Genomic DNA, 18,670 nt, shown 5'->3' with positions numbered 1-18,670 from the left:
ACCTGACATGTTAATAAATACCAACTTATCTTCATTAGTTTATTTACATTTCAAGTAAACTAACGAACATGGATAAAATTCACTTCATCTCAAAATCACAGAATCAAACATTCTGTGAAACGTTACGGCTTACGGTTTGACATTAATGCAACTTGGATAAAATAGTAGCTGGAATGATTCTACTGATTTCTGCAACTCTGATTAAAAAAAATACTCAAGCAGTAAACACAAAACAACTATTAATATTTAACCCTTATCTCAAAGTATCCTTTTGAAGTTATTTACAAAAACAAACAACTCTGTACTTAAAATAAATGATGTAAAATTACCAGGTCTCTTCACTTATGAAACCTGTAGTATAATCTGTAACAAATAAAGCTTTTCATCGGACTGTGAGCCTGGTTGCAGACCTGTAAATAAAAGACTGGTGACAAAGTCTATAATACTGCCAGCATCCCAAGGGGGGATCTGCTGAGCTAGACTCAATTTTATCATGGAAACCGGCACCACAGTAACTCAGAGAGAGGAAAAAAAAAAAAAAAGTAGATTACCATGGTTCTTCAGAAAAGAGGATACTATGGTTGCTATAGTGAAAAGCAAATATATAATTAACAATTTGTACAAAGTACGGGCTAACAAATAAATGGTATTTTCAGAGTAAGCATATCAGAGGCTTGGATTTTACCCTTCTGAAAATACATCAAGTATTGCTACAGAAAGAAAGGACACTATAAAGTTCAACAAAACTATAGAACCAGTATTTACTTTCAGAAAAAAATTAACATAATTCTAATGCACTTGTGTCTGCCAAAGTCTGTGACTCTGGAGAGAAAACTGCTTCCTTCCTACACATGAAGCAACCGAGAATCGACTAATACTTCTCTCTCTCACATGAATTTAAAATAAAGTTTTCACGCTTCCATTGATCCGATTTAACAGTCAGAAGAGCGAGGGGAGCTGGGAGGAGTCTGATTAGCCAAGCAGTGAATATTCTCAACAAAGCTTTATTATGAATCGGTTATTTTGTTTCCTGTATGTAAGTGGTAGAAAGAATGAATGAATTACAATACAGGGATACCAAACTAACTTTTTTTTTTTTTGACTAAGAGCAATCAAAATTCGTCATTCTGCTTTTCAGAACAAGCCATTCTAATGCAAAGTTGATCACATTAATGTTGTACTTCATAAACAAGCCCATAGAGACAAAGCAAATCAACACTTTGGTCTCTCTTGAATATCATCTTATCTGGGGTCTAGGAAGAAAGTAGAACTTTTTAATAATTAGACGTGGCCTTTACTAATAAAATTACATTAATCTTCCAATGTTAGATTTTGAGATAAAGGCATAGCTTTATGGTGGCAGAGGTACAGGAAGGTACCAAAAATAGTTGAGTATGTCTTTAACGATGAACTAGAAGCTTCTTGTTTTGTTTTATGTAACAACCACAGAGCACAAAATTTTGATGATCTGGCATGTTTTGAACTTATTTTTACTTCACTCATTCTTAAGTCCAAATGGCTGACAGTGTCTAGAAGCGACATTAAACGAAATGCAGATATGAGTGTAGCAGGAACAGGAGATACGATCATCAAAGTGAAAATCTGAAGAACCTTCTCTTTTTAAAGACAGGTTAAAAAAAATTACTATCATACTGCATTAATAGAATTTTTATTCAATACTCAGCTTCTATTTGATGTGGAAGCAGACAAACATATCCCTTAAAGAAAAAAAACAAAAAAAACCCCAACAAACCTAAGCAACGCAGTGCTTCTCTACCGCTTTAGAATTGATGAACATGCTCCCATTTCTCCTAGACTTTGTAAAAAAAAAAGCAAAAAAAATTACCAGCAGGAACCCTTAGAAGATTGCCTTATCAGGAAAGGCCAGCCTGACCACTTGCTATTTCAGTTCTTCCAGCAATGTCTTATTTGTGTGCAATGAATAATCAGATGCTAGATATCACTACAGTACAGCATACTGAATAAATACTACCCACAGGCTGGGGTGGAACAGCAGTGCACAAGCCCAATCGATCTTTGCACGTGTTTAAATTACATGCTCTTAAAAGCTTAACACTTTGCCTGGATTCCGCATATCAACCTTACTGCTAGAAAAGTTGCAAAAAACAACAACAACAAAAATCATCATTATTAAAAAAAAAACCAATGCCGTAACAGAGGCTTCAAAGAGCAAAGAACTTCCACACTCCTCTTTATTTCAACAGAGACTATTAGTTAAGGTGCTTTCAGATTCTGCATTGCAGACAGGTTGGCAGAGGTGGCCGTTTAATAAGCTGTTAACAGTCTAGCGTGTATCTGAGAGCAGTTCCTAAGGCAGAACCCCCAAATTTCTAGTTTCTGTAGCGGGGCATCTGTGGAGCAGGGGCTCCCTCTAAGGGGGCTGAGGAGGAGACTGTCATAAGCTGTCCAGCATGCATTCTCTCGTTCACCCGCAGTTCACAGCCATCCTGCAGCATCCTTATAGCTATCCTTGCAATGTTTTTAGAGTCATCAAGTCCGCTGTGAGGTCTCCCATCGTAATTCATGCCCAGCTTTTCAAGCATGATTGTCAGCTTGGTCTGGTTCCTAGGAACCTGATGGAGAAAGTGAACCACAATCAAGAATTAGGTTCTGTACCGAGTATTTTTAACCTAACACAGTGCAGTAGGAACATATGCAGATTTTAAGTCTACTTAAGTCACATACTACTTTCATGTTGGCTTTTGTCAGATCACTAACAATTTTAACTTCAAAGCACCTTGGTGAGACAGACACTCTCATTTTTGCAGAGCAGACACAGTCAACAGGAGCTTGTCTAGACTCAGGATAATCTCAAGCACCAGCTCAAGATGTGCCAGCGCTGGCAACAGTGGCAGCTGTGGCTTAGCTAGGTTTAACAAGCCTTATAAAAAAGGAATTACCATCCAAAGTGGCACTGCAGAAGGAATAAAATTTTGGTTTTCCTTTTAAATACCATGCGATTAAAGAAGCACCAGGCTCCTGATTCTCACTGACATCAAGCTTCCGAATGCCTCCAAACACCACAGGAACAGATCAGCAACACCTACAGCAGCCCATGTTTACAGGGATGACCAACAGCATGAACAGACAAGGAAGCTTAACTGACTTACCCATGCAAAGTGCTACACCAGCAAAAGCACCAAGTCCTCTCTTGATTAACTACTAAATATATGTTTGTTCTTTGGAAAAGCCAGAGAAAAACAAAAGGGTAACTTTAAAGGAAAATTTTAGTTTGTTGCCTTGGTGGTGGTGGCTGGGGTGGGGGAACACGGGTCACAACAAGTCCCAGGATATTGCAGCATCCTACTGGATTTAATAGCTAGGCAGAACGGTGACAGCACAGGTGCCAAACCCCAGCAATATGCAACTCCAATAATAACACCACAAACTGGGCAGGGGAGACATACTGCACGTTGTGGGATATTCCACAGGAAAGTTACAATACATTCGTTGTCATTAATTTTATCTATTGCTTAACAACAGATTCAACATCAGCACAGAATAGCTAAACAGAAGAACAACTATGAATGCTACAACTGTTTGCATTTATGACAAAAAATAATCACTAAAAATAAAAAGAAACTGTTTCCTCCTAAGTTACAATCTTCATTGCCTTTGATGAAAATGCAGTCTCTGCTCAATAGAGCAGGAAAAGGAAGGTATGTCTAGGTTAAAGCTGATAAGACAAACAAGAGTGTTCTGTGTTCTAGCATGTTTCCAATGGAAACGGTCAAGCCATGCAGAGAAGGCACAATCATAGCGGGAGAAATGCAGTAACCCTGTAATATTTGCCTAGCACAAAGTAAAGTTCTCTGCTTATTATACATGAACCTCTTTTTTTTTCCCCTAGAGATTACATTTAGTATGAAAAAGCACTTCAAGAGAAGATCACCAGTTAGGCTGAAATCATATTTAAACACATGGCTTAGTTCAGACTGACTGGGAATTCGCTGGAATCTCAATAACCAATTTTATGGTAATCTGACAGTGAAATAAAGCAGCAATAAGGTCCAGCAACGAACTTGGTATTACTCTTCTCTTGACAATTTGATTCCGCTGTATGTATGTCCTAATCTTTCTCTGTCAGAAGTGGAGATAACCGCATGTAGTGGTGCAAATTAGTTTTGTAGTGCATTACATGAAAACAAGAAAAAATAATTGAAAAATTGATAGAGTCTTTTCAGCCGACACACTTGATCTAAAAGCACCCGTATGACATTTTTAGACTGTCCTTCATGGAACATCTCCTGATTCTTAAAAACAAGCTTAAAATCAAAATGCAGGAGATTATATGATCTTCAATTAGTAAAGTGAGATCTAGGCATGAAGCACATTTGAAAATCTGGCCCCAGGCAACTAATTTAAGTACTATAATTTTATACTACACAAGTAAAGATGACAAGCACAACAGGACATGCTAGACTTTTAAACCAAATTTTCCCGCAAGAGAAACAGCAATCTGTACAAACCTTATAGAAGTTCCCATATGATTTACGAATATTGATCCACTTTTTGGCAAAAGAAGGGTATTTGATGCGGCTAATACGGCACTGGATGTTCAAGAATTTACTCATATCCCAAGATCTTAAAAAGTCAAAAGAGAAAAAGAGAACAAGATTAGAAATATATAATTCGGATGCCCTGCGTTCTATGTATTGCACAGCTGTAGCACAAAAAGCTGTCTTTTCTTTGGTGCTCAGGAGAAGGAAAACAGTTAAGGAAAGAACAAAATGCTCTTTTGCTATAATCACAGTAAAAACTTTTTTAATACAAATTTATTAATCATGGGGAAAACAAATAATGACATGAGCAAGATTTTCACTAGGATGGTTCAAATAAGAAATAGCATGCCAACTTCTCCACCTACCACATCTACTCCAAAACCTGCCAATAAACAAGATGTTTACACAGCCCTTGGGGAACCAAATGACACCTTAAATTTTCCTCATTACTTGCGTATGCATGCATCTTACTTACCATAGGTTACTGAAACAAGACTGCACTTAGTTTCAGGAAAACCAGACCTTTATGGAAAGAAGATGCTGGATAAGGCCAGTGCTAGATAAGGTAAGGCTCAAGCAGTATCTTTCATCATATAACAAAACTAAGATCATAAGAACAATGTTGCCTCACAGACATATCTAGATCTAAAGATCTGTTCACTTTGCAGTCATTAGGGGACTTGATTTTCCCATGAAGACCTTGTGAGAGAGCAAGTTCAGGTGGCACTTCAAGGACTAGTCAATCCCTCGCACACAAAGCTTGTCACAGCTGGGACCCACCTGAGCCACAGTCCTCTAAGCCAAAACAGAGAGCTTTCTGTGCTAGCCACTTCTCCTTGTTCGATAAACAGCATAATCCATTATTGCTTTATGGCAAAATATGCAGGACATATTAACAGCAACACCAAGAGACACAGAACACAACACAGCCACCACACATCTCTGAAAACTCAGATTCAGAAGAGCATATGAGTTGCTTAGAACTGAAATTGAACAATGTTATTTTCAGGTATTTTGTGCTATGTGAAAACTAGATGTAAACTGAGAATTACAACAGAAAATGATAAAAAGTATACTCAACATCATTTAGTTGCATACAGAAAGCTAGGAGAGAAACACTGCCATCTAGTGGATTTATACTTCATTTCAAATTATTTAGTTAGCTTTTCTCATTTTCCCAACAGGTAAAATTATAATAAAATGGCAAAATGGCAGTCATGACCCACCTTTAACAATATTCTCACAAAGATTAAACACTGTTTTTCAGTTTTAGACTGTGCTGAAGGTTACATAAGGACATACCCATCTGTCAACATGGAATAGCTGTACTTTGTTCCCAGTTCTCGCTGTCTCATCCACTCTATGACATTCTGCAGAACTTGAGGAAACGTATCAGCTTTATCAACAATGTCCTAAAAGAAGCAAAAAAAACAAGAGAGGAACATTTTTTCAGAAAAAAAAAAACAGCATGAAGTGTAAGAATTACATTGGTATATAGGCACACTAAACCACTCACTTGCTAAATTGGCTTCACAAAAATCTTTAGAAACAGATTACACATTAAAATAAGCAGACAATTGGTCAGATTTTTCTAAACTGAAAAAAAGCCCCACAAAAGCACCACTAAAAACCTCCAAATGACAACTATAAAGGTAACAAAATTAGTTAGCTGTTGAACTTAGATTAAAACCTTGGAGCTCGTTTCCCATGCTCCTCCTCAAGTCACTTCAACACAAGCCATTGCCATCCTAAGACTCTAAACCCTTTAGAAGAAAAATCTTAGAAAAGGAACTGACGCAATTCAAAAGGTGTTTTCCTCTGTTAAAGATTAAGTTTCTACACATGGATTACAAAGTGAATGCTTTTTCCTACAGCCCCTTACAAACACCTAAATGACCTACTTAGTGAAATCAGTTCTGTAATAACTGGGAGAGGGGGGAAAACCCCAAGAATTAAGAAAATAAGCCCTACAGAAAAATTACGAGGAAAGATTACCAGTCTGAAGACATCAACACCACATCTCTTTTTTTCATATTTTTTCTTGAAAAAACAGAAGCGCAAATTACCTGGGTGATTCCTGTCAGACTGATGCAGAAGTTTGAAAGCTTGGGATTAATCTCTGGCTTCACATATTGCTGAAAGGTATCCTCCTGTAATAACAGAATCAAACACTCAGTAGCCGCACGCTATGGAGCCCGCAAGGCAACTTCTCTGGCTTCCCCATAGCCAAAAGGCAATAGCGGCTACTTGTCCTGCTGGAGGCAAAAGGAGTGTTTACCTCCCGAGCCAATATGAGCCTCCTGACTGGCTATCATGAGATTCCCAATGGGATGGATGGATGGCTTTCCAACCGGAACACGTCCTTCCTCTCAGCCAGTAGGCACCAAAGAGCAGGGATGTGGATGCAAGAGGGGAAAAGGACAGACTGGAATAAAGGGAAGGATTGGGGTGGTATCTCTAAAGGGTCAGCTGTAATTCAAGGAAGGCAACCAGCCGTACACCTCAGACGCTGCATGCAAGTCATACACCTCTGCATGCCAGCCAGAGATAAACACAATGATCTCACTCTGGGAAACTGAGCAGTACAAAAAGAAAGCCCCCAGTCCCTGCTGCTATAGAAAACCTTTTGGACAGAGGAAAAAAACACGTTGTTTCCTACTACTCTAAAGGTAATAAAACAATCTTGATAATCAGCACAATCCTCATTCTGCAGTTAGTCACACATGCAGCTACAGTGACTATTGGAAATCCTCCTCCTCCTCTTAAAAGTTATTGATAAATGAACCATTAGTGAGAGGTGTGTGCCCTTCCTCTGCTTCACTGAGTCACTCAGTCTAAGTTAGACAGCAAGCAGTTTTTCCTAAAAGCTGTACTACAACAGAGTACTTGAGGCTGCCAAACGCCTACTAAGAATGTTTAAAATCAGGTTACACAGCTGTCAATCTGTCGGGTACATTGTGGAAATAGTCTAACCCACCAACAAGCAGAGTTCACTCAACCCCATGTTCTAGACCTCCGCGTTAGTCTCTTCTAGATTGCCTCACACAGGACCACAGAATTTGCTAATTCTTGTTAATGATGAATCCCTTGAATTCTAGAAATAGCTTTGTGGATCTTAAAGAAGGGAAAGAACAGCAGGGGGCGTGGGGGGGACACACGACTGAGAAACTGAAAGTCCCTCATGTCAGTAGACAGAGTCAACAGCAGGAGCATGATCTATTCCAGATGCTTTAACAATAGAAAGAAAGTTTTGTTTGTATGTAAAAGGCACAGAGGATAGATCTTCATGGAAAAAAAAAAAAAAAGGAAAGAGAAGTTACTCTTAATGAAGTTCAACATCTACCTAAAAACTAATCTAGACTTTCTGGAGCAAAGAACAGCATACCAACACAGTAAGCAGATCACTTACTATTTCCAGGGTACGCGTGTTTAGTAAGACAATAGGAAACTCAATTATTTCATGTACAAATTCAGGCGGGTTTCCTTCTTCACATGTTGCTTCAAAGTCAACAACACAGATGTAGTCATAGCAGCTGTCTCCATTAATGGGTTCCTTCTGCATCAGCTTCTGTTTCTTATAATAGTTTTTCAGCCTCTTTTTCAGCACATCTTTCACCCCTCTGAAGAGACAGAGAAAGTGACAAAGATCAGACTCTTATTTAATTATTTCACCATTGTAGAACTGAAGCTGTATTTAACATTTAAAAGTTCATCATTCATTAATCTCATTTTGAACATCCACACTTACGAAGTCTGAATTCAACTTCATCATACAGTTAACGCTCCATTATCTGTGATAATGCAGACGCTGCGATACCCCTGACAACTAATACATCTGGATATCAGTATTTGCGGACAGACCGGGAGGCACAGCGCAGAGACACTCTGCAGTCGCCTCTAGTTCAGCAAGACTTGGTAGTCGAAGCCTTTGCAAAGCCCAAGTCTTTGCAGATTGCTCCTAGGCGACCTCTGTCCCTGGAAGCAGTACTGCTTCACCCCTATCTCCCCGTGCCCCCTGCCTGAAGCAAATGATGCCCGAGGTATTTCTGCATCAGTGGCACAGGTAATGCAAAACCCAGCTACAATGCCCACATTTTAAATTGGTCTCAATTTAAATTTAAAATTGAGCTTGAGTAACTCAATTAAAATAAAGTACTTGAGATTTACGTTGTCAGAAAAACTTCCTGGTCAAGATCCTGCTTTTCAGGAGGATTGTGCCTAACGTGTAAATTGACAGTGGCAAGCAATTAAAGTTACTTACTGCGTCTTTTTAATACAAACATATGCAAGTGCAAGTGCCAGAACTGCCATGTACCAAACCAGAGCTGAATAAACAAGGATAATTTACTTTTCGAAGGAAGTTATTTTTGAAATTACACATTGCAAATGAAATCACAGAAGATGTAAGAGCTACTTGTATCAAGCGGTATTATCAGAGAAGAAGCCCACTGATTCACAAGGAAAAACTGGAATCAGACTACTAAACTGGCTTTTGAGAACATCAGCTTCATCTGCAAACACAGTTAACTCTTTTTCACTTTGGTTTATTAATCTAGTTTAATTCAATGACCAGTTCATTTAAAGTTGAGACAGTACGGGACCTGATGGAGGCGAAAATTACCTTTTTCTTCATGAAACCTATCAAAGAAGGTGAAAGAGGAAAAGATCTGCTATCAAAATAACCCCAAGGGAAAGGATGGTGTGTGGCAATCTGCTCAGTTCCCTACTACATTAGAGGTGATGCACTATTTGCTTACATGCAAGACATATTTTGACGAACTTAATTGACTATATTGACAAAAGAAATCTAGCTTAGCTAAAATACAAGTTTAAAGCTTTCTGCATTTACAACTGAATAAAAAAAACACAAACAGAAAATTAATAACCTAGGATGAAACCACAAACACATCATTCACAATTTGAATTCTGTTTTTTATTTTTAAATCAGAATGACTGCTGAATAGCTGTACAAATCTAACCTGTTTTACCAAAAATGTTATCAGATAATGATAAATTTTTTTCCTCCTGAGGGGATAAACTCATTTAACCAAAGGAGGAATTAAAAAAAAAACTATGCAGCCAGAACATCTGCAGACAGAGTGGAGGTGGCAGGCTGCACTTCCCACCCACACCATTTTGTTTTCTTTTATTCTGTTCAAATGAATCTCTGTTCCTTCCTTTTTTTTTTTTTCTTCCTCTGAACATCCTCTCCACTACAGTCGCCGTCTTCTCTAGAAAGCTAGACTTCTCCTTTCAGACTCCATCTCACCTTTCATATTCCCCCTTCCTACAGAGCAGTAACTTCTCACTTCGCTAACTCCCCACTAGCACCACCACTACTTCCTCATTGCTGCTGCCAACAGAAACAATACGCTCTGTTTTTCCCAGCTGACCTTCTTATGAACATCTCGCATTTGTCTGGCCACAGCAATATCAAAGGGTCTTGCAGGTCATTTCTGACAGAGCAGGAAGCACTTTCTGTATTCCTAGCCCTTTCCTCCTCCTCAGTGAGCACAAACCCAGTTTATAATACATTTATCTATTCATGTTATTCTATCTCAATATTTCAGATTAGCAACCTCTCCATCCAAAGGTACCTGTCCTCTGCATTGATTAAACTCCAAGCCCTATCACCACAGAGGTTCTAGCCAGTATCAGATCTGTACTGGGTACAGTAAATAAAAATACCTATGTTCTGAGTATGTATGAAGTTTATGAGTTTCTATAAACCAACAGTCTGCAACATCACCTGAGAACCCTTGCAGTTCTTTCCCCCTTGACCAAAAACACATGAGAAGTACCCTACAATTACATATTATTTCATGTCTTCGTGCTACCAGTCGAGACAGCACACATTTCTGATAACACATTAAGCAGTATCACATGCACTAATCCTACAACAAAAGCTGCATCAAGATTGCACATAAAACAACCGGCGTTTGGTGGCGTGTCTGCTTTGCGATTTGTGCGGTGTGTTTTTAAGCTTTAAAATAATAATTCCTTATGGCTCTACTCCTTCAAAAATAAACCAAAAGGTTTACAAATCAGCCCAACCTGGTTTCAAGCTTGAACTCTGCAAGTTTACTTCTGAGCTCCTCTCTGGTCATTCTGTTGATATAGCCATTGGTTATAGCAATTTCTTTGTAAACTGGATCACTGAAGTCATGCGAACTGGCAGTTAAGTTTTTCCCATTAGTTTCTTGATCACTGATCCTACAGTGCTGCCTACCCTAGAAGAAAGAGAAATCCAAAGGTAATTTAAGAGGGTCACAAGAAGCTAGAGCACTAAAATTTACATGTTGTTTTGGCACCAAAATGCAGTAAGGCATCGCACTGTTTCACTCGTGATCAAACTGAGTGAACTAGCTTAGGAACAGGTAAGAAAATTAATACTGAAGCCCTCTCTGAAACAGCATTTTCATTAAAAAATCAACATAGAGTAAAGGGATACTAACATGGGTGTCTGAAGTCATACCGAACAGCAGCTCAAAGAGACAAAATCTGAACGTGCACCCTAATTTCAACAGAAAAAGTTCTCTCTCTGGTATGAGCTGGCAAAACCTTGAGCAGCATCAAGAGATTTCTCTCAACACCTTAATTAACCGGAATCTGTATCGACTGAGACACACGCACAGATGTCCAATAAATGTAAAAGAAATAAAATAATTAAGAGGAAAAACTAACGGCACTTCGACTCTAAACGGTTACTGGCTGCCTTTGTGGGGGCAGCACACGGCAGGGCAGGCCTATCCCGGGCCCGCCGCCGCCGCCCACCACCACCACCACCACCACCACCACCACAGCCGCCGGGGCCTGGGGCACAGACGGGCGGCCCCGTGGCACCCCTCGGTAAGGCAGCACTCGGGCAGGCCGTGCCGGGCCCCACCGCACCGGCCTGGCCCCGGGAACGGCCGTGGGGAGGCGAGGCCTTGGGCGGTCGGGCAGCTGGACCGGCACGGGCGCGCCGCGAGGCGGCCTCCGCGCATGCGCGGGGGGCAGCGGTGGGCCGGGGGCGGCGGCGCATGCCTGGGGCGGCCATCACCGCCCGCTCGGCCCCGCCGGGGCCGCCCGCCGCCGCCCGCCGCCCCCGCGCACTCACCGGCGGGCAGGCGACGGGGCCGGGCGGCGCCGGCGCCTCGTTGGGGGCGGCCCGCGGGCGGTTCTCCTTCTGCTCCTCCATGGCGGCCGCGGCGGCGGGGACGGCGGCCCGTGGCGGGGCGGGGAGAGCGCAGAGCCCGCCCCTGGGCGGAGGGGCCGCCCCGCCGCCCCCCCGTCGCCGGGCCGCCGCGGTCCGTGAGAGCCGAGCAGCTGCTCGGCCCCGGCTCCCGCCTGCCCTCTCTGGGATAAAAAATGGTGGCGGGCGTCTGCGGGGGCTGCCGCAGCCCCTGCCTGTCCCAGCGGGCCCAAAGGCAGCCCGGGGTCCCGCTCCTCCGCCGCTGCACCTCCGCCTTCGTGCTCCTGCCGTCCCCCTGCGGAGCCTCCGCTGAACAGCCTCCTGGGTTTGGGGTCCCAGCAGCTTTCTGGAAGCTCCGGACGCGTTACGGGAAGAATGCACTGCGCAGGCACCTCGTTTATGCTTCCAGGTTCCTCTCCTCCTGAGGCTGACTGCGCAGGGCATCCTGAACGCGGATCTGGGACACCCATCACGTGTGGGTGGCCGGCTCCCGGCCACCGGAACGGTTCCCCTGGCCCCCATCCCCTCCCTGCCCAGGGAAGCTGCCTCGCATGCTCTTCCCCACATCCCTTAATCCACAGACAAGCAGCGGGATGCGGTGGATGGCAGGAGACACGTGTGAGCCCTCTGGGTCCTCTCGGCAAAGGGAGGAGGCCTCTTTGTCCGTCATGGGTCAGTCAGTTTTCCCCTGGTGCTTCTCACAGCCCTGGAGCACAGTCCAGGCACGTCCTCAGAGATTCCCCTTCTGTCCCTCAGCGATGGAGGACAATGCATAGGTGGCGCCCACCTGACTAACACAACCACCCCGACACCTCCACATCCGCCAGACCCTAAATAGCCTGGCATCTTCTCATCTGCCCTGTTGTGGCTGGGGCCCAGCCACCCACCCTCAGTCTTGTCTCCTGCCTCACTCCGGCACGCCAGCATCTTGTTGCAGACACTGCCATCCCTTCCCTTAGACCTGCTGTGCAGCATCGCTGTGTTCAGAGGGGTTGCCACAGAGGTCTGTCTTGTCTTCTCCTCCAGATGAGAGCAGTGATGGAAGTAGGGTCACACACAGTTGCTCCCTGCTCTTCATTCACCCTCCTGGTGATGCTGCTAGCACCCATGATGGCAAGCAGAGGGACATCTGTCTTACTGCTCTCACCTCTGAACAATGTAGCACCTGAGCAGGGTTCACAGGGAAACAACCTTTGCAAGAAAGCAAACATGGTACCAATGAGAATCACTAAGCTGGCCTCACTAACCCACAAAACATCCTAAACGGGGTAGGGAAAAAGCTGTTCCCCAGAAATCACCTGCCTTGCTGGAGTGGGCAATGGTTCACAGACATTAATCCACACAGGAGGGGGTCCATGCTCAGATCCACTGAATGCCAAAACTCTTGATGATTTTGTGAGTCATTTGCTAACAGTGGTCCTAAAAGTTCTGGCTCCTGGATTCAGAAAACCCCATACCTACAATTAGGCGCAGACGCTTACAGCAGCAGGGCTGAAGAAGGCACTGGAAGAGGAAAACCAAATCAAACAGCCAGGCCCCTCCTTGAGATTGAGATCACTTTTATTTTCAGTTGTTTTGGCGAGGATGTGTAGGCAAGTGTGGGTGTGGTGCGTGTACGTCTGGGCATGCATGTGTGTGTGCGCAGAGTCCTGCCCAGTGATGTAGATTATATGAATACCTGCAATTACAGTCCATGAACTGAGCCATGAAGCGCGTGATGAGTGCTACACTGAGGCCCACTTGCTTGCCTCTTCTTGTGCTTACTGCAGTGCAGCACCTCCACCTCCCCGCACTGCTGTTCCAAGGACGCCAGCCCAAGATCCCATCCAAAGGGCACGGGAGGAGCTGAGCTCCAGGATCTGGCTCCGCAAGAGTGAGCCGGTGGGTTTTCACCTCACTTAGTGAGCTCCTAAATACCATTTGCAGTTCCCTTTAACACAACCACACCTGTCTCCTCACAGTGAAGAGCCCCTACTGCTCTGACAAACTTTAACCACCTCAGAGGTACAAAGGGGAAGAGAACAGGGACCCCATGTAAGCTCTGGTGTTACAGCACAGCCAAGCGCATCTTGGGTTCCTGGAAAAGCAGCACCCACACACACTATTGAGTTTTCACAGCCACTGTAGAACTGTCGCATGGGGGATGCTGCAAGGGAGATGACCCGTGTTTCTGCAGCCCCCAGTCTCTTCCATCTGATTCGAGAGACCACAACGCAGGTTAAATCTCAATCTGGTCTCTGTTTAAGTTTAAAGCTGAATCTCCCAAGCTCAGAGCAGAGAGAGAATGCAGAAAGAACAGCATTGCCATGAAAGGAGACTAGTCAAATGCATCCTGGCTTTGTGTCAGCTTAGAAACAATCATTTCTCTGACCTTTTTGCCTTTAGTACAGTTAAAGCAGAGATGTCCCATCACCCAGGACGCTCTACAGCTGCCAGAAGCCTCCAAGTATCCCCTGCAAACCCTAAGATGAGCTAGATGTGCAGCATCACCCTTTGGGCTCCCTCTCACTCTACCTCAACAGATTTGTGTGCTGCTTAGGAACATGCAATTTCTCACAGGTTACACAGATCCAGCAGAAGGCAAAGCTGCTATCCTGGGAGTTTCAATTGGACGGATGCAGGTTTGAATCCCAGGTTTTGCTTCAGAGCATAACACAAGGTACTCCAAGACATGTTCCAGCTGCTGAAAGTCCTGCAGTGCAAAGCAACTCGCCAGCTCTGCTTCCAAACCTGTCTGCACCAGTTTCAGTAGGAAATCAACTGGTCAACAAGCAAAGGGTCTGCAAACCAATAAGCAAAACCAGCGCAGTCCTCTCGACTTAAGTAGTCATCTAGTACCAGGAGATTCTCCTCCTATTCCAAAGGGGTTAAATTCACTGTCAGCTCCAGGGAGAGACAATTGATGCCCCAGTCCCTTCTGCCCTCTTCATAATACACTTTCAGCAAAGGCTGCAGGGTGCTTCACAGAGGCCTTAGTCATTTCTAACAGTTCAGTAACTCTCCAAGCAGGGACAAGAACAGGAGTATAACACATGCTCTGAACTCAGGTATCTCTGCTCTTAAGGCATTGCCTTCTAAGCCCTCTTTCCTTGTGGCTTGACTCATGAAAAATAACGGGTCCTTCAAAAACATGGGGCCCTCATCCCTGGGGCTCAGGGATGTTAAGTGGGGTCTAAGAGGCAGGAGCTCAGCAAAGGAACACTGTGCAGAGGATTCCAGGATGCATCCTTAAAAGAGAGTGACAGCAAAATCAAAAGCACTATCAGCCACTTGGCTTGGTTCTCCTGCACAGATCTCCCACCTGGCAGTTGCAAAGGGGAGACACTTTTTGAACTGCATAGAAAATTAAATGGCTTTTGCATATTACAAAAATACAGATGAAAACACAGTTACACCAGTTACTAAACAGTGGGCGGATGAGCGATCACCATTTCGTATTAAATAGACCCAACTAGACTGATCTCCATACTGCCACACTCCCGGCATTACGGCTTCAGTGCGCACAGCAGACCGAGTGCCTGCAAAAGCCAGGTAATGCCGTGCTCCCACGGAGGTGGCATGCCCCGGCAGGAGGGCTGTGGTCCCAAGGAGCAGGCTGTTAAGACGTCTGCTCTGTCCTCTCACTCCTTCAATGCTCACGCATCCCAGACCAGATGGGCGCACTGGGAAACAGGCCTCCGGCTGGAAAAGGATTCCAGTTTGTGGTTTCTTTACAATGTGGTTTCCACGCAACGTCACAGCAACAAATCGCTAGTTTCTTCCTATGGAGAATGGAAAGAGAGAGGTGAGTAGCAGCAAAGAGAGGAAGAGAAGGCTGCCCAGCACAGGAGGTGACAGTAGGGAATGCTCTAACATAAATTCTGATATACCAGGGCCCTTCATGTCTCACGGGCAGAAAGACTCAGGACAAGGGAGTTTTCCAGCACTATTCCTGACATTCAAAGATCTCACCTCCCTTCCACTCCCTGCAGCACCACAGGCAATTTCTAGTCCCCAATTTATCAACAGCGATACATAAGCACCATCAATTAATGCTTCCCACTGACATAAGAAAGGTTCAAACGCCCATTGCCAGAGGTGGCACATGAAATCTAAGCCCAAGCTCTCTCCCCAGCTGGAATAATACCCTGAAGAGATGCGAAGCTGACTGAGTTGCCAGCTTTTATTTGGCAGCTTTTGCCCCCTGAAGTGAGGCACAATGGCTTGATTTCTTCCACCTGGCGTCCATAATCTCCTGCTAGAGTGGATTCTGCCCTGCTTTTCCCAGTGTCAAGTTCCTGCCAATGGGGATATTTGCAGCCCTGCACACAAGGCTGGTATTTGAAGAAACAGAAGCCAGGGGAACGTCACCTGTGCAACAGCAGCAGGTCCCAGCTGGATGCATGTCACTGTCTTGCACTGGTTGCAGGCCTGGCCAGCCTGCATCCTGGTGGTGACTGCTTGCCGACCAGTATCACTCATCCCAGGTCTGCCATCACAGCCCAAAGGGTTAAGAGCTGTACGTTAACACAAACATTTTAAGTCCCTCTTCTCTCAGACCTCCACCATCATCTGATGAAGGGATCCTGGCTCTGGAAATGCCTGCCTCTTTTTGATTTACAGTAAATCAAATATTTCCATGGAGCAGGATTCATACAGCCCCACTATTAGGGCTCAGCTGTAGGGCACAAACTGACAGCAACATCTTAGAAGTCCTCAAAACCACCTAGTAGGGAGAGAAACCAGCACTGTAGTGGCAGTGCTCAGCCTGCCCTTTCCCACATCTGGCCCAGGGAGAATGGCTGCTCACGAAGCACGGCTGTCAGGGTCAGCCCAAGGGGATCAGGGCCAGTTTGTACAACACAGCCACACACTGCTTCACTAGATCTCTGCACAAACATGCCTGGGTGGCCTTGCTAGGAGGAGGACCCAGATCTAGATTTCTACTGCTCTAGTGGCCACAATGTATGGAGAGTACCACAATGGCAACTCTGCTCTGTCAGGGGGGCTGGACTAGATGATTTCCAGAGGTCCCTTCCAACCCATATCTTTCTGTGATTCTGTAACTCCAGAGCATCCAGATGTGGCAGACCATGAGCTGTTGGAGATAGCAGTAAAGAAGAGCTGGCAGTTGCTGGGTGCACACTGACTGCCTTTTTTCCATCCCTGCGTAATTACAACACATCCTTACCGCTTCATGGCACAGCGTAAGTAAACACACAACGCAGGAAACATTTCCCAGCCTTTCCCTGCTTCTCCCACCACTCTGCCAGCCACCGCCCAAGCCTGCTGTGTGGGACACAGCCAGCTGTTTTGCAGTGGAGCAATTTTAAAGGCTTCACAGCATCAACCCCCTCCCCGACAAAGCCTTGGCCAACTGCCACAAAACTCACTTGTCCAGGAACAAATCCAGGGAATCCCGCTACAGCTCATTTCAAGAGACTTTCCTCCAAGCAGGTCTGAATTAAATGGTACCAAGAACATTTTTACATTCATCATGAGATCCAAATGGGTTTTCAACACACAACCAATGGGTCCACAGAATCCTATCCCCAGTGCTTTCCCTCTGGCCAGCGGCCCTGTCATCTGCAGCAATTGTTTTGCTTCATGCTTCGTTGTCGTCCCCAACCTCCAGGTGACTGCATCCACTCCAGCCACGAGGCCCCCACCTGGGAGCTGCCGCCGCCCCACAGCGTTTCAGAGTCCAAAGTCCCATTGATCCCCATCAGCATGCAACTCCGCAACTGGAGAGATGGGAGCACTGCAGAGCATCAGCCATGTTCTGCCCGGTGGAAAACCTTTGGCACCAGTACTGACGATTTATCTGGAAGAGGAAAGGATAAAGAAAAAAAACAATGGAGCAAGAGCAGCAGGGTTCATAGTGCTTGTGATGAATAACCTAAGACACACAATTTTATCTAGGCTTCTAAATAGGGAAGGTGAGGTCTTTAAAAGTAACATAGGCCTTTTTGAGAACAGAAGTTTCCTGCCAGGAGAACAAGTGCACAGGCATAGCCTGACAGCACAGTACAACAAAAATTGAAACCTCAGGTTAGAAATGTGCTGTGCCAAGTACACACACAGGAGGACCAAATGAATAGACAGTGGTGACCTGTGTCTCAGCGTCAGGGCAGCTACCTTATTTCCTGCCCCAGGTGGGGACTTAATTTACACACACAGCTCAACAGCCACACAGCACCAAAGCTATTCTCCAGCAGATGAGCGTATTTTGGGGTGGCAGGGTACCGAACAGAGAGAACAGCATCCAAAGCTACTTTCAGATACGCAAGTGAAAGCAATAGGCATTCAAATGCAGCACAGCAGCAGCTACCAGCAAGACACTCTGCTTGCTCCTCTAAGCTCCCTGCCAAATTCCTTTGTGCTACTCCAAGGAGAGCAGGCCACATCTGCATTTCTGTTCTGCGAGAAAAACTGTGCATCAAAAAGCCAAGGCACTAGCTGTTTTTGTGAATGTTTTTCCACATTTGTTCCCACTGCAACACAGTTCTGTTTTCCACGCACATCCCCGCTCTGTGAAGAACACACAGGCTACTGATACTCAGGAGGACAGGGCTTCTGTTCAGAGGGACCTCACCAAGTTGGAGGACTGTGCCAACAACAGTGCTGTGAAAATCAACAAGGGCAAGTGCATAGCCCTACACCTAGAACTGGACAACTCCATGCACCACCACAGTCTGGGGTCCAGATGGCTTGGGATCTGGTGGAGAACACGTTTAACAAAAGCCAGCAGCGCACCTTCATGGCAATGAAAGCAAAGCTGTACTGAGGGAGCCTCTGATGGGACAAAAGGAAAAAAAGTTCTGCCCCAGGAGAACAGTGTAACTCTAGAGTCCAGAGACGTGGTGGCATCTCCATCCTTGGCAGTCATGAACCCTCGCCTATACAAGGTTCCAAGCAACCTGACCCGGCTGTGAGGGTGGCCCTGCTTGCAGCAGGGAGTGGACAGAGACCTCCTAAGGTCCCATTCTACCTA

General features: G+C 44.8%; 2 protein-coding genes across 9 annotated transcripts in view; both read right to left on the bottom strand.

Moving 5' to 3' along the window:
* Positions 1–736: 736 nt before the first annotated feature.
* ERI1 (exoribonuclease 1) lies at positions 737–17,183 on the bottom strand. Of its 6 annotated transcripts, none has more exons than XM_074589638.1 (7): positions 17,070–17,183; positions 10,578–10,753; positions 7,933–8,143; positions 6,590–6,673; positions 5,826–5,935; positions 4,491–4,605; positions 737–2,594 (listed from the first exon to the last, which is right to left on the bottom strand). In XM_074589638.1, the coding sequence occupies exons 2-7, from the start codon at positions 10,628–10,630 to the stop codon at positions 2,352–2,354; spliced, it is 816 nt and encodes a 271-aa protein (XP_074445739.1). In that variant the 5' UTR covers positions 10,631–10,753; positions 17,070–17,183; the 3' UTR covers positions 737–2,351. The 6 variants fall into 6 exon arrangements, with proteins under 6 accessions (XP_074445739.1, XP_074445737.1, XP_074445733.1 ...); XM_074589636.1 differs by lacking the exon at positions 17,070–17,183 and adding an exon at positions 12,585–12,678; XM_074589632.1 differs by lacking the exon at positions 17,070–17,183 and adding an exon at positions 11,623–12,166 and having other exon boundaries at positions 10,578–10,748.
* Positions 13,242–18,670, bottom strand: part of MFHAS1 (multifunctional ROCO family signaling regulator 1) — a 35,395-nt gene continuing 29,966 nt past the window's right edge. Inside the window, exons 3-4 of one of the 3 annotated variants that reach the window (XR_012587362.1) lie at positions 17,070–17,500; positions 13,242–15,458 (exon numbers count right to left, since the gene is read on the bottom strand). Coding sequence is in view for 1 of the 3 variants with exons in the window: in XM_074589631.1 (XP_074445732.1) it covers positions 17,497–17,500 (4 nt within the window). In the remaining 2 variants the exon portion in view is untranslated. Of the gene's footprint in view, positions 15,459–16,046; positions 17,501–18,670 lie in introns of those variants that run through there. The other 2 variants (XR_012587363.1, XM_074589631.1) reach the window with 2 other exon arrangements.

Source organism: Larus michahellis, chromosome 5 (genome assembly GCF_964199755.1).
Source record: "Larus michahellis chromosome 5, bLarMic1.1, whole genome shotgun sequence".
In the NCBI taxonomy this organism is placed as follows: Eukaryota; Metazoa; Chordata; class Aves; order Charadriiformes; family Laridae; genus Larus; species Larus michahellis.
Note: the sequence above shows the minus strand (reverse complement) of the source record. Positions and strands in the feature narration are given on the sequence as shown.

Coding starts and splice junctions, on each gene's coding strand:
- ERI1 (XM_074589634.1), bottom strand. CDS start 12,167: ATGGGTGTCCCAGATCCGCGTTCAGGATGCCCTGCGCAGTCAGCCTCA. Junction 8,144..11,622: donor GCCCCGTCGCCTGCCCGCCG/GTGAGTGCGCGG, acceptor CTGTCTCTTCAG/AGGGGTGAAAGATGTGCTGA. Junction 4,606..5,825: donor TATTCCATGTTGACAGATGG/GTATGTCCTTAT, acceptor TGACTTTTTAAG/ATCTTGGGATATGAGTAAAT.